We start from the raw sequence: 15,371 nt of genomic DNA on the forward strand, positions 1-15,371 counted from the left end.
TAAAAGAAGAAAGAAATTCAAAATAGGAGCCAGGAAAGTACCTATGACTTTGGATGTTTATGTGAAAATTCCCAAAGTGTGGATAATAAATGATGTAAACTCAAAGATCCAAATGCAAGGAAGTAAATTTGTCACCACTAAGACATGGCTAGATAGAACTTAGTCCTAGAATGTGACACTAGAAGGCTATAATTTATTGAAGAACAGAATAAATAAAGAGATGGTACTTGCGGAATAGTGTTGTACCTTAGGAAGCTATGCTCATGTGAGGGAATACATGAATCTGAAGGAGGAAGTATGGGAGAAAAAGTAACAATCAGTGGAAGAAAAAAAAGTAATACTGTCATTATAACATCTTACAATTCCTTTGGCCGAAAAGAAACATACACTCACACACACACTTACTTCAGAAAACAGAATACAAGTCTAGAATGGAGACATTATATAGTAATGATGAGGGATACTGATGATCTGGACATTTGGAGCTCTTCTCCATCAAAAGTAGAATAATGAATAGATTCTTAGCCTGCTTCAATGATAGTTTTATCCTTTCAAAGATGGACAAAATAACAAGGGGAAATTTTATTCCAAACTTGAACTTACTGGCGAGGAGAAACTGGTTGCTGAAGCAGAAAAGATGAGAACTTTAGAGTGACATCTCCATTTTGGAATTCAGGAGAGAGTAAAAGAAAGTTAAGAAGAGTCTAATATGTACCTCAGTTTTTGGACATCAAATTTAAAAGGTTTCTGAGGAAGGATACTTGGTATCTTACAGACTAAAATTCTATAGAGGAAGTCTTCTACAGAAGAATATGATGTTCAAGAAATTCTAAAGATGGAGGGGCAGATCCAAGATGGCGGAGTAAAAGCAGTGATTTGCTTGAGCTCTCCCCCAAACTCCTCCAAATACCTATAAAAAATGACTCTAAACAAATTCTAAAGCAGCAAAACCCACAAAAAGACAGAGTGAAACAAATTTCCAGCCAAAGACAGCTTGGATAGTTGATCAGAAAGGTATGTTGTGCGGGGCAGTGAGAGGAATGCAGTTTGGCATGGGCACAGTGAACCTGGATCAGGCCTCAGAGACTGAATCGCAGGCAGCTGTGGTGGTTTCCAGACTTCTCAACCCATGAACTCCAAAGACACCTTGGAAGGTCAGTGGGAAAAGTCTATGACTTCGGTGAGAGAGAAGCTAAGTCTCAACCGCAAGTCCCGAGCATGGGCCGTGGTTGCCTCCTGAGCTTCAGGCCTACAGACTGAGGGGGAATTGAGTGGCTGATCAGAGGGGGATTTCAGGGATCTTTTTGCCTATGCTGAGGCAGGAATCTCTTGCTTTGCCCGTGCTTGGATCTGGGTCACAGTTCTGGGTGGCGGTCCTGGGATGAGGAGGAGCGCTGGTATGGTGGAGCTTGTAGTGGCTGTGGAGAGGAAACCCTCCTCACAGTTCCAAGACAGAAAAGAGTACTCATAGACCAGAGCACAGGCCAGGAAAGAAGTAAACACCTCACCCTTGATCATAGCACCCGAAGAACTGAAAATTTACAGGTCCCTAGAAGTATCTCTGAAAACAGCTGCACAAAATCCCCAAAGCTTGGGACAGTACATTCTCCACACTGGAAATGGACTCCTACCTTAACAAAGAGTTTATAACTCAAGTAATTGGCTGAGATCATGAGCAAGCAGTGCAAAAAGAGTCAGACTATATTATCTGACTTTGGTGACAAAGAAGATCAAAACATACAACCAGAAGAAGACAACAAAGCCAATGTTCCTACATCCAAAGCCTCCAAGAAAAATATGAATTGGTCTCAGGCCATGAAAGAGTTCAAAAAGGATTTTGAGAAGCAAGTAAGAGAAGTAGAGGAAAAACTGAGAGTGATGCTAAAGGACACTCAAAAAATACTGAAGAAAATAACACCTTGAAAAATAGCCTAACCCAAATGGCAAAAGAGGTCCAAAAAGCCAATGAGGAGAAGAATGTCCTAAAAAGCAAAATTGGCCAAATCGAAAAGGAAGTCCAAAAGCTTACTGAAGAAAATACTTCCTTAAAAATTAGAATGGAGAAATTGGAAGATAGGGACAATTTGAGAAATCAAGGCACTGTAACACTAATCAAAAGGAATGAAAAAATAGAAGAAAATGTGAAATATCTCATTGGAAAAACAACTGACCTGGAAAATAGATCCAGGAGAGAGAACTTAAAAATTATTGGACTATCTGAAAGCCATGATCAAAAAAAGGGCCTAGACATCATCTTTCAAGAAATTATCAAGGAAAACTGCCCTGATATTTTAGAACCAGAGGGCAAAACAGAAATTGAAAGAATCCACCGATCACCTCCTGAAAGAGATCCCCAAAGGAAAACTCCTAGGAATATTGTAGTCAAATTCCAGAATCCCCAGGTCAAGGAGAAAATATTGCAAGCAACCAGAAGGAAACAATTCAAGTATTGTGGAAACACAATCAGGATAACACAAGATTTAGCAGCTTCTACATTAAGGGTCTGGAGGGCATAGAGTATGATATTCTGAAGGGCAAAGGAGATAGGACTACAACCTAGAATCACCTACCCAGCAAAACTAAGTATAATCCTTTGGGATGAAAAATGGTCATTCAATGAAATAGGGGAGTTTCAAGCATTCCTGTGGAAAAGAACAGAGCTGAATAGAAAATTTGACCTTCAAATATAAGACTCAAGTGAAACATGGAAGAGGTATACAGGAAAGAGAAATCATAAGAGACTTATTAAGGTTGAACTGTTTACATTCCTGCAGGGAAAGATGATATTTGTAACTCATGAGTCCTTTCTCAGTATTAGGGTAGTGGGAGGCAAAAATTATATGTAAGTATAGATAGATAGATAGAGGGCACAGGGCGAGTTGAAGATGAAGGGGTGATATCTGGAAAATAAAATTAAGGGGTGAGAGAGGATTATACTGGGAGAAGGAGAAAGGGAGAAGTAGAATGAGGTAAAATATCTCACATGAAACAGACAAGAAAAGGCTTTTACAGTGGAGGGGAAATGGGGGAAGGTGAGAGGGAATTATTGAATCTTATTCCCATAGGATTTGGCTTAAGGAGGGAATAACATACACAATGGGGTATGGAAATCTATCTTACCCTACAGGAAAATAAGGGGAGAAGGGGACAAGAAAGCAGGGGGTCAACAGAGGGGAGGGCATATTGGAGGAGGGGATAATCAAAAGTAAACACTTCCGAGGAGGGACAGGGTCAAAAGAGAGAATAGAATAAATGGGGGTTAGGATGGGATGAAGGGAAATATACTTAGTTTTTCACAACAGGACTACTATGGAAGTGTTTTGCATGACTGCACATCTATAACCTGTATTGAGATGCTTGACTTTTCAATGAGGGTGGGTGGGGAGGGAGGAAGGGAGAAAATTTGTAACCCAAAGTTTTGAAAACACTTATTAAAAATAAAAAAAAGAAATTCTGAAGATAAAAACAAAAACAATTCTGATTAGAAAGAAAAGGGAGAGCAGTTGAAAAAGATCACCATGAAAACAGATGAAATTCATTGGCCAACATAGCAATGGATGGATAAAAAAAAAGTGTGGCATTGTCCTGTAAGAATAAGAAATGCTAACATTTAGCATGAGGTGAGTTTGATGAAGGGTGCTTTGGACAAAAAAGGAGGCTTTATTAAGTTAGATGTGAAGGTTATTTTTATTAAGTTATTAAGTTAGTTATAAGAAAAGGAAAACTGAAGAAGGAATAGAGCTACTGATTAGTGGGTGGTTGATAATGGACAAAGAGAAGCCACAATAATTTAGATCTCATTTGGATTGGAAAGAACAGAACAAAAATGGTGTTAGTAGGAAGATGAAGCCACCTGGTTGTTAGTGATGAGTTCTACTCCATTCTAGAACTACATCCTGGGGAACCAAAATAACTGGGAGAATCATTGTTAGGTTACTGTCAATGATTTCTGAAAGATCCTAGAGGATGGAAGAAGTACCATGACATCTAAGAAGGCAAACTCCTGATTTTCAGGAGAAAAAAGGGAAGCTAACAGATTCTCCAAGCTCCATACAATGGATTTGACTTTGATCACTCAAAGAATTGTAAACACATTAAATTGATGACCTCTAAATATTGATAAAGGGAAATGATAATTACTAAGAGTCAGTGTAGCTTTATCATGAAAAGGTCATGCCAGACAACTTCTTTGTGGACAGGTTACTTGACTATAAATCAGAAGAATGTTGTATAAAGATTACCTAGATTTCAGCAAAGTACCCAACAAAGTGTTTCATGTTATCCTTTTGGACAGGATGGAGAGATGTGGACTAGATAATGACACAGTTGTGTAGATTCAAAAATGGTTGAATGACTGAACCCAGAGAATAACCATTAATGGTTCATTGTCAACATTGAAGGAAAATCATTTTAGAGTTTCCCAGGAATTTGTCCTTGCTGTTGTATTATTTAACATTTCTATCGTTGACCTGGCTGAAGTTATGCTTAATTAATACATAGATGATAGGAAACTGGTAGAGTAAAACTGGCTCTTTCTATGACAATCAGGAGCAAAAATAAAAGACTTTGATAGGATAGAATGGATCAAACATAATAAGCATAGGTAAACATTAAGTTCTACATTTAGGTAAAAACTTAGTTCACATGATTATGGTCCATATGAAAAAGATCCTGTAATTGTTCCCCTGCCTCAATTTGAGTTAACAGTGAGACATAATAGCAAAAATGCTAAAGTAATTTAAGATTGCATTAAGAAAATCAGTGTCCAGGATATAGGAAAGCATAGTCCCAAATCAGGTCACTACTGTAATGTTCAATTTTGGGTGACACATTTAAAGAAAGATATTGACAAGCAAGAGTAACCAGCATAGTTATGGGACCAAAGACCATGATATGTGAAAGTTGGGTATTGGGACTTAGGAATATTTTGTTAGAAGAAGAGAAAACACAAAGGGGTGGGGAGACAGATAACTATCTTATAATATTTGTAATGTTACATTGTGGAAGAGATATTTGCCTTATTTTGATTGGCCACATAGGGCAAAATTAGGATCCATGAGTAGAAGGTACAGAGAGGTAAATTTGGGCTAGATATAAGGAAAAACTTTCTAACAATCAGAGCTATCCAAAAGTGGAATAGGCTGACTCATGAGGTAATGGCTTATATTTTAATGGAAATTTTCAAGGGAAGTCTACATGATCATTTGGGGAGGATGTATAGGTGATAATTGAATAAGTGTGACTTAATAAAATAGCCACCAAGGTCTCTTCCCATGCTGATATTCAGTGATTTCGTAAAGAAAGTTATTGAGTCTAGTCAATAGTGTTAAATTCCCAAGTCACTGATGCCCATGTTTAATCTTACAAATAAAAAATTAGAATATGTTCCAGATGTACTAGAGTCTCAAAATTAGGTGAATTCAAAGGGACAATTATAATAATTGATGTCTACTGAATTTAGCAATGTAATACCAAAATATTAAATATAGTCACTTATAGAATGTACTATTAACACATACACACATCAAATATCCCTGATATATCCAGGTATAACAAGTCAAAGAATACAGAGACTTAATTTACCATATGACATGTCAACTCATATATGCTGGAAACGTTAAGTATTAGATTTGCCATTTAAAAAAAAAAGATTTGAAATCATTGCCTGATTGAGTTTTTGAGGTGCTATACAGTTAATTTTAAAAAAAATGGAAGCAAATTCTTGCAACTGCTGTCAATTATTCCCATTCAGTGTTAAGCCTTCCCTGTGTTTTCTGCACTGCAGCATTCCACCAGGTTGAATATCAGAATGCTTCAGGACAGAATGAATCACAGCAGAAAAGCTACACTCTTCCAGACATGTCAGGAATTTCAAGCAGGAGTCTGGAAGTGAAATGGAGGAAAGACCTGTCAGTTTAGAAAATACATTCAAAAATCAATGCAATTGTGCTCTAAACTCACTTTATTTAAGTTTTTCTACCTATCAAAAGGCAATAGAAATTTTAGATGTATAAAGGCTAGAAAATGCAAATGCCTATGTTCCACAGCCTCTCTTCCATAAATATACATGAGATTATAAATCTTCTCTATAACATTTTTTAAAAAAAGCCTTCAAAATAATTTAGGAGTCTGGAGCATTCTGGCCATGGAGCTTGGATTATTATTATTATTTATCATAGATACATGTCAATATTGTGAGTGGGGTGCAGGAATGTTCTAGAATCTTTTTATATTGTTCTGATGGGAGGAAAGCATTTAAGGGAAAGAATCCTAGCAAATTCTAGCAAAGACTCATGCTTGTTCCTTCCTATGTGGCTGATGTGAGTCAGAGGCTGCATACTAAAGCACAGTATCTCAGTGCTATACCTGGGGATGTAGGGTTCTGCTGGAGGAGGGGGTATGTAGAGGTCCTGAAGAGCAGAGCTGTCCCTTTTAGTGGGTGTGCTGATGGTGCTGGAAGGCGTGGCAACACTGCTTGTGGGACTTCTAGGTATAAGAGGCTGGTTAAAATGAAAAAGAAAATACATACACACACAACAACAACACACAACAACAACAACAACATGGTTATAATTTAAATATCATCTACTGTGTACTTTTAAACAGAAAATTAGTTTGGCATTCACAAAGAGAAAAGAGAAATTGTTATTTTTATGCTTCTGAATTGACTGAAAAAAGATTCATTTTAGGTTACACAAATTCTTTGGAACTCTTAAATTCACAGAAATGGAGTTTCCTTCTTTTATTCTTCCTCTGGTATCAGAATGGGACTGAGTATTTAGAAGGTAGTGACAACATATAATATTTCATTATTCTATAGCAAGTGGTAAGTAATTGGGACTTCTACTTTCTACCCTTTGGGAAGAGAAGAAATTAATGTATATATATATATATATATATTAAGCTCATTCACATGAGGATTAATGAATCATAAAAAGTGTTGCATTTCTGTGTTTTCAAGAGACAAACCACTATAGCCTGTAGTTAGATCAAATGCTGATGATCAAATAAATTATTGGAAAATACTACAAAGATTATTGGTAGTGAGGCTGGGAAAATCGGTCTTTATTCCTTAGTTGTTATCATTCAAGGTCAATTCATGGTATGGCTTTGAAGTTATGGCATCAGTGTGATATATATCACTCATCTCCCAGAGAAGGTACGTTTATCACCGTTTCACATAGTCTAGACAGAATTATCTTCATTTCCAAGAATCTCTCTCTCCTTGTCTGCATCACAGCATTAAAAGAGTCAGTCTGTTATATAAAGTAAAGGGAAAGTTTGTATGACCTTAAGGAGTAATTCATCAAGATATTGTTAGGTAAGTTAACAGTGCTCATGATTCTTGACTTCCCAGAAGGACTGTTAAGTAGGTGAAAACATGAATCTGTGATTCAAGAAAGCAATCTGTAGAGAAACTTATTAACATACTACTCATTTTTGAGATTGTAGCAATGGTTAGTAAATCTACCGTTACCCTAAACACCTGTAAAATAATATTTCAAACCAAAGTAGTTGCACATACACTGTCTGTTGTTAACTGCCCTGGCTACCTGAATTTTATAATAAATATTTGTAAAATAATAGTGCAACAAAACCACAAAACTTACGATTACAAAGCCAACTGCCACTTTGCTCTTACTTCAGTCTAGATGAAAACTATTTTTCACAATTACTGTAGAGATTTTCACTTCTGTTCCTTTAATATGTTCCTTTAACATAGAGACATTTAAATAACTAGGCACAACTGCAAAGTGAAATGTGATATTCATTTATTCACTAGGCAGTCTCCCTATTTCATGATTTGGTTTATGGTTCTATCATTTTCCATTACATGGCCTGTCTGAAGAGGAGTCTGAAATCACAAATTCTGATGAATAGAGGATGAAGCTTTGATCTATGTGGAATGGTTATAAAGGAAAAAAATACCCAGAAAGAATAAAAGTAAAATTCTCATTCTCTCTCTCAATCTCTCTCTCTCTCTCTCTCTCTCTCTCTCTCTCTCTCTCTCTCTCTCTCTCTCTCTCTCTCTCTCTCTCTCTTCTCTCTCTCTCTCTCTCACCTTTTAATTGGCTATACAATATATCTGTGGATCAAATGCAAAACACCATTCATTAAAATCTAGGCAGAGGAATAATAGAAATTATGGTACATTCATGTGTACAGTGAAGGCAGTTTTTATCTTTCAAATGGGCAGAATTTGATGAAAACAGGATTCTGCGTGAAAGAAATTCTAAGATTTCCACAAGTGCTTCAAGTGAGATCATGTGAATTTTGGACAAGGTGTAATGTGCAGTTGTAAAAGTCATCTAAATATCCAAGTTTACCTGATAAAAGATGCTACATTCAAATTGAAAGTGCCAAGTCATGCCACTATCATATAGGCCTGGGGAATTCTAACTTCAGGAATCTCAAAGAATGGGCATGCAGTTCATACTAAATATCTCAAAGAACAGTTCACAGCAAAATGACTATGGTTTCATAACTGCTTTCACATTTACCAAGAGAAGTTGCATCAAGAAAAAACCAATAACTGGTAACTTTTAATACCCCAAGTCCATATCCACATTCAAATCAAAAGTGGATGTAATATTAACTCATCATGTAGAAGAAACAATATTGTTTTTAGCACTTTAGTGGATATGGGGGTAGTATTCACCACATTATGGAATAGGATACTATGAGATAATGCTTCCTCAAGGTGTCCAAAATGAGACCTAAGTTCTCTAACTTTTTCTAATACTCTTATTTCAAATCTATAGGATGGAACAAGTCAGATTTTACCTTACTTATATATCATAGAGATCTTGAAACACAAAATTAAAATGGAATCTGATTGAGAAAGAAGTATATGGGGAAAATAATTATTCTTTTTTGTATGTGACCAATGTGGGAATTTGTTTTACATACTGTGCTTAGGTGATACAAGGTTCTTCCTTCCTTCCTTCCTTCCTTCCTTCCTTCCTTCCTTCCTTCCTTCCTTCCTTCCTTTCTCTCTCTCTCTCTATCTCTCTCTCCATCTCTGTCTTTATCTCTGTGTCTGTCTCTGTCACTCTCTCTCTTTCCCTCCCTCCCTCTCCACTTCCTTCCTTTTTTCCCCTTCCTTTCTTTTCAAGGGGTGGGAAGAAGGTGGGAGCAAGAAAACAAATACTTGATAATCGAAAAAAAATAAAATGTGTAGGATATTGAGAGTAATTAATTTCAAAGCTAAATCTAAGAATTTTAACTTTCTATGACCTTATTTCCCACCTCCATTCCCCTTTAATGCAAGGGTTTCCTTGCTGGGTCACCTAGTGTAACTTTTTTTTCATCATTTATAGATGGTAGTCTAAAAGCTTAAGAGGTTTAGAGATTTACATGTGTGAAAGATTCTAAAACACCTAGATGAGGTGTAAGAGAGAGTAACAGAGAAATAATGGCTCTCATTAGATTACTACCAAGTGAACATAGTATTGTCATCCCAAGATATTAAAGCATTATTTTTTTGCCAACATGTACAAAATTATAGTTTATATGAATTATTATTTTAATGTGTGCTTTGTCATATTGCTGTAAATATTACTTGCTAATCCCATCACTCAATGTTGTCTGTGAATTTTTATGTTAAGAATTCCAATAATTCCTATATGAACCATTGCTTTGACTATTCTGACTGAATTGACCTCGAGGTCCAATTTTCTGAATTAATTCATTAAAACAATGGGGAAAAGTGAGTCAATTCACTTGTTTGACTAAACTGACCAGTTATTTCACTGAATTAACTAATTCACTCAAATAAATTGAACTAGTTTTCCATGTAGAAATACATAATTCTTCTTTACATTTTGTTTGGGGAAAAGAACAATTAATCAGAAACTACAAAAAATAATTACCATCCTGTAGGCTATATTTCTTACCATATAATTATAGTTTGATACAGATTTTTATAGTAGTAGGTGCAAGATCTAAGTGTAATATGAGTGTGCATATATCTATTTCTATCTAAATATATACTTGTACCATTGAAGCAAATAAAATGGATAAGGAAAATCATTAGGGCTTTAACACAATGAAGTACTTCAATCATTATATATAGATGATTAGTAAACTGATTATATACAAAAAGAGCATTTCAATATTATTCCTCAAAGTTGATAATTATTCATGACAATACTTAATTCTCTCATCACTGTGAAGTTATATAAAGAAATACTTAGAGATAGTGACTTTATCAGAAATAAGTCATATTTTACAAATTGAGAAATATTAATATTTGTTAAGCACACTTCAACATAATACCAAACCAAAGATTATTTTCAAGAATCAAAATCCTTTGAGCTTAGTTTTAGTTGGTCAGTGGAGAGTTGAAGTATAAAATATGAAGTAGGTAGTATTAAGTATTTTCAGATTGGTGGGAAAGGAAAAATAACTACTTAAATAGCAATATAAAAGAATCATGGCTGGATAAATAAATACCATTTTGAAAATACAAACATTTCTCTAGTACTTTTAAAACTGCACAACTAATGAAGGAGAAGGAAATGAAGTCAATAAAAGGATGCAAAAGGCACCATGTTTCAAACAACATAGCCATATGGTATAAATATTGATTATTCAAGATCTTATTTAAACATATGAGTTGAAAATAAAGCAAGTAAACAACAACAACAACGACAAAAAAAAAACCTGAGTGATAGTGAATGGTGAAATCTTAACCAAAATAATTATGTGAAAAAATTTTCTAGCTGAAATAAGTGGCATATTCCTTAAACACAATGCCTCTTTTATTTTGTGGAAATCCACACAATGGATACAGCATGTCACATTCAAATATCCTCAGCAGAGCTAACTAGTCCTTTTGGTGTTTGACTCAATTTCTTTTGTTTCCTTTTATTTTGTTTGATATCAGTTGGGATCACAGATTTAGAGCTAGAAAGGAGCTTAGAGGTCATCTAGTTCAACACTCTCACTTTACAGATGAGGAGACTGAGTCTCAAGGAAGTTAAATGACTTGCCCACCAAGGTCACAGCAGTAAGTGGTAGATCTGGGATTTTAACTGAGAGTCTCTGAACCAAAATCCAGGGCTCTTCTACAATCTCATATAGCCTCTGCAGGTTTACATTTGATTCTGCAGTAAATTTTTTTTTCTGTTTACCTGATTTAGTTTTTGTAATCATTGCAGATTTTACTTTCTTGTTTTCTCATTACATAATGCAACAGAGAAACTTGGTGGGATTTGGGAAGATATATTATAACTTTCTTCACTACAAACACCAGTCACTCTTGCTTCCTTCAAAATCATGCAGATTCTATTTGTGTCATGCTCTGATATCTTTTATGCCACTTGAGAAGAACAGCACCCAATAAATTTAAGTTATTTGTTGAGAGAGAAAATAAATCCAGATAAAAAAAATAAGTTCAGCTGAGGGGAAATCACTTAGCCCCAGTCAACTATGCTCCTTAGGTCCTGCCCTGCATATTTAGTTGAGGTCAAACTTGTCATAGTAGAAACAATCAATGAGAAATAAGACAATAGAATGTAAGATGAGAGATTCCTCAGGGATCCTCTATGGAGGTGGGATATGTCACCTGAAAATAAGACAATATTTCTTTCCAAAGAGTGCACTATGAGATTTGATGAAATACAATGGCATAAAATTAATACTAGCTAACTATTTTTTTTTTTACTAAATGGGAAAGAACAGAGAAAATGAAATACAAAACAGGATAAAGTTCACACTAGTATTTATTTCCATTTCCCCCCATGAAAGTCACCACCCTTTATGACATTCTGAATAATAAAGGAATAAAACTGTTACTGCTTTCATTAATGGCTAATGGGATGTCAGAGCTAAGAGAAGACAGATGAAACAAAGATCACTTATTTCCCTTCCTCCATTTTGTAGTTTTGAATCTTTATGTCAAGCAGGGTATTTTTGTATTCTCTTCTCCAGTCCTTCCATCTCACCCTACTTTGCTCACAATTTCAGGTTGGCATGTGTATGTATCTGCAATAGCTATGTTGCCAATGATTAGAGGGTACGTCTAATATGCAGTTCTACAATAATTGCCCTGACACTTTGCTTCAAAAATCCCCTCTATAGTACACAGTTTGGTATGACATAACTTCATTTTGAATCTTAATCAAAGGGGCTGGGTGGGGCCTTAGAAAGTAGTACCAAAGGGCTTATGGAAGGATTTGGTGCATATTGGAAGGAATTCATTATAGCATGGTGCTCTCACTTTGTCAAAAGACCTGGAGCATAAGAATCTTGAAAATAGAGCAAATGTTAGCATATTTTATTTAAAAACTTCTAACCAAAGGCTCATGATGATCTTCTGGGAGGCAGTATCATTCTCTTCCTAGTTAATTCAAATTCAATACCACACCAACATAATCCAGCTCTCAGAATATATTTAATACTGCTGCATCAAACTGGCAACACAAAGTCCAGGGAATTTTATTGTTCTAACAGATATAATTCATGTTTTGACCTTGCCATATTGTCAAGTCAGTTTAGAGATACCATTTTGGGAACCACTTATAATGCTCTGGAAATAAAGTATTATACAACTTTAACTATCCCTTTCATCCATGTTCAACATTATTTGAAGACTTTGACTTTTTGCCATACACTTTTCAATGTCGTCAACAGATTGCTGTAGTCTATTTGAAACTTTCTTATTGGACCTACCTGTTTTATTGTTTTCTCAAGACTCCTGGAAGATGTCAAACTTGAGAGAATGATCTCTGAAACACACATGGCCTCAGACACTAGGAAAATGAGTCCTTACATGGCCAAGCAAGAATTTGGGTTACACTTCTAGTTCTTTTATTTGCTACATGTGTGACATTAAGTAAATTGCTTCATTTCTTACAATTCTCTCATCTCCAAAATGAGAGGGTTGGTTAGCGCTCTTCATCTTTACCTCAAGAAAAATATCAAGATTTTGACTACCAGGCCCCTTCCAGCTCTGCATCTTATGTATCCTGTACAAAGTTTAAATAATGCTTTTTACCTAAATCAGTTTAACTTGCCACCTTGATCAGACTATTTTGCTTTTGCTGCATATAAACCTACTGATTTTGAATGTACCCTTACACAGCTAAAGAACACTATAAATGAAACTTCCAATTCAAAGAACATCTTGAAGTAAACTAAATAGACTCTATTTACACTCAAACCAACTAATGCAATGACAATCAATAGTTTCTTTTCTATTCCAGAAAAAAAAAGACAAAGAAATCTGATCAGACCAATCTGGAAACCAGGCCATCACTCTGAGGTCATTGTAGGTTCATATAAATTGAAATCTCCTATTTGTCCAGCATGGAATGAATATAGATTTTCTTTTTGTTACTGATAACATATCTTTTTTATATTCCCCCATCCCACAAAATGTATCTACATATCAACACTTGCATGTATATGTACATAGACATATCGATTTATATGTGTATATAAATGTAGCATCTTACGATAGGTGAGCCAAAGAAATGATCCAGAGAAGTTAAATCATTCTGAATACTGAGCTGTGAATGGATGGCCATTCTTGAGAATTTTTCTAAAGTTTTTCTAAAAGTCCAAAGGATTCAGTGACTTTGGTCATTAAACACAATTTTAATTTTTTCATGTCCAATCTTTGTATTATCCATTACCTTTAATTTGCAAAATTGGAGAGTTCCTGCCTCTTAGTTATAGCTTGGCTAGCCATTCTGAAAAGTGCCTAGGTGCCAGAAATCCTAAATTAGTGATTCTTCCCTTCAGTTATTTGATAGCTTCTCTGGTGTCTAAATATTGTGCAACAGGAAAGATTTTATTATTTTTGCATGAACATGAGAAATTTTTTCTTTGCTACAAAATGACTTAGACAATATAGATTTCTTTTTAGCCCATGAGTTTATGAGTTTGACCAAGAAATAATGCTTATATATCTATAAACAAATGATTATAGTTATACATAAATCTATCAGTTAACAAGTATATATGTATATAAATATATATGTACATTGTGGCTTTCACAAAAAATATGTCTTTTGTATCACCACAACAATTTTAAATCATAGGTTCTTGTTAATCTTTGGTCAAGCATCAGTTCATAAATGATTAATTTATCCCATTGAGTCATCTCATTGAATGTACTGTGTTGCTTTGAAGGAATATTAATTTACTTTTCTTAGTACCTTTTAGTCTTAGGAGTATATTCAAAATTGTTCTGCAAAATCTTTTGAATTTCTATATCATGCTTATGCTATCAAGGAAGTAAGACATAGGGAAGCTTTCTACATCATGATTATGCAATTCTTTTGTTAATTTCAGTTAAAACACACAAATGTATCTGAGACATTTTATTTGATTTACCGAAACAATGGGCTAATGCAATGTGATGTGACAGCTGCCTGAAGCTATTTACTAATCTGGGTATGTGCAAAATGGAATCATTTGAGCCTTGCTGTCAAGCAGAATTACATTTTTGGTTAAACATCGATTCTCCCACCCCATTTCTACCAATAACACTGGCTTCATCTCTACCTTTAGTTTTTGTCCTATTCGAAATAATAAACCCAAACTATTTTACCTGCAAAAAAATCACTTACAGATTGAAATATATCACTACTAATATATTTAAGCCAGCATTTTGTGCTGTTTTATATTAAAATAATTTTATTATTACATACATCTGCAAAATGTCTATTTTAACATACCTAATGTTTACATAATTAACATTGTCAGTTATTCTGGGAAAACAATGCTATTTGATGGACATAATGACTGTAAAACTATTCTCTTTTCATTGCTGAAAAAGGATTCTTCCTCTCTACCCATTCTTAAAGAGAAACTTTCTCCTGTTCATCCAAAATATTTCATTATCTTGCAAAATTGGCACTTAGATATATAGGCATCTATGGCAAAAGTCACAATAAAAAACAAAACCATACAAGTAAGTACAATGTAGATATTATGGATTAGAAATACAATATAATTATCATAAACTAAAAAACAGATTATGAATATAATTTCAAGAATACATAGCTTGCTCTTGTATTATGAAGAGTTGTGGGTCAAATGCTATCTGCACACCAAATGCATATCTCCACCAATTTCAATTATCATTTTAGGTTATGTTCTCTAAGGAGAAATTTTTGACGCTGTACATTACGAAAAAATCAAAAAATTCCAATAATCTCTTCAAGGAACATTCTGCCTTTGAAGAAAATCATTCTGTATCCATTTAATTCACCCACACAATTCCTGAATGACATTTTTCACAAGAAGAACCAATTTAAATGATCTTTGGATAATCATTTTAAAATACCTGTATCTAAAAAATGTATTCCCATGGTTAACCCACAATTGAATTGTGATTTCTCCCTGATTCCAACGAGCCT

The 15,371-nt window shown here is 34.7% G+C and overlaps 1 protein-coding gene across 4 annotated transcripts in view; it reads right to left on the bottom strand.

Moving 5' to 3' along the window:
• Positions 1-15,371, bottom strand: part of CNKSR2 (connector enhancer of kinase suppressor of Ras 2) — a 334,822-nt gene that overhangs the window by 130,502 nt on the left and 188,949 nt on the right. For all 4 annotated transcript variants that reach the window (XM_027868521.1, XM_027868512.1, XM_027868505.1 and 1 more), the window contains one exon: positions 6,367-6,500. In XM_027868521.1, coding sequence (XP_027724322.1) covers positions 6,367-6,500 — 134 coding nt within the window. The remainder of the gene's footprint in view (positions 1-6,366; positions 6,501-15,371) is intronic.

The sequence above is a fragment of the Vombatus ursinus genome, unplaced genomic scaffold, assembly GCF_900497805.2.
Source record: "Vombatus ursinus unplaced genomic scaffold, bare-nosed wombat genome assembly UNPS02001419.1, whole genome shotgun sequence".
Taxonomy (NCBI): Eukaryota; Metazoa; Chordata; class Mammalia; order Diprotodontia; family Vombatidae; genus Vombatus; species Vombatus ursinus.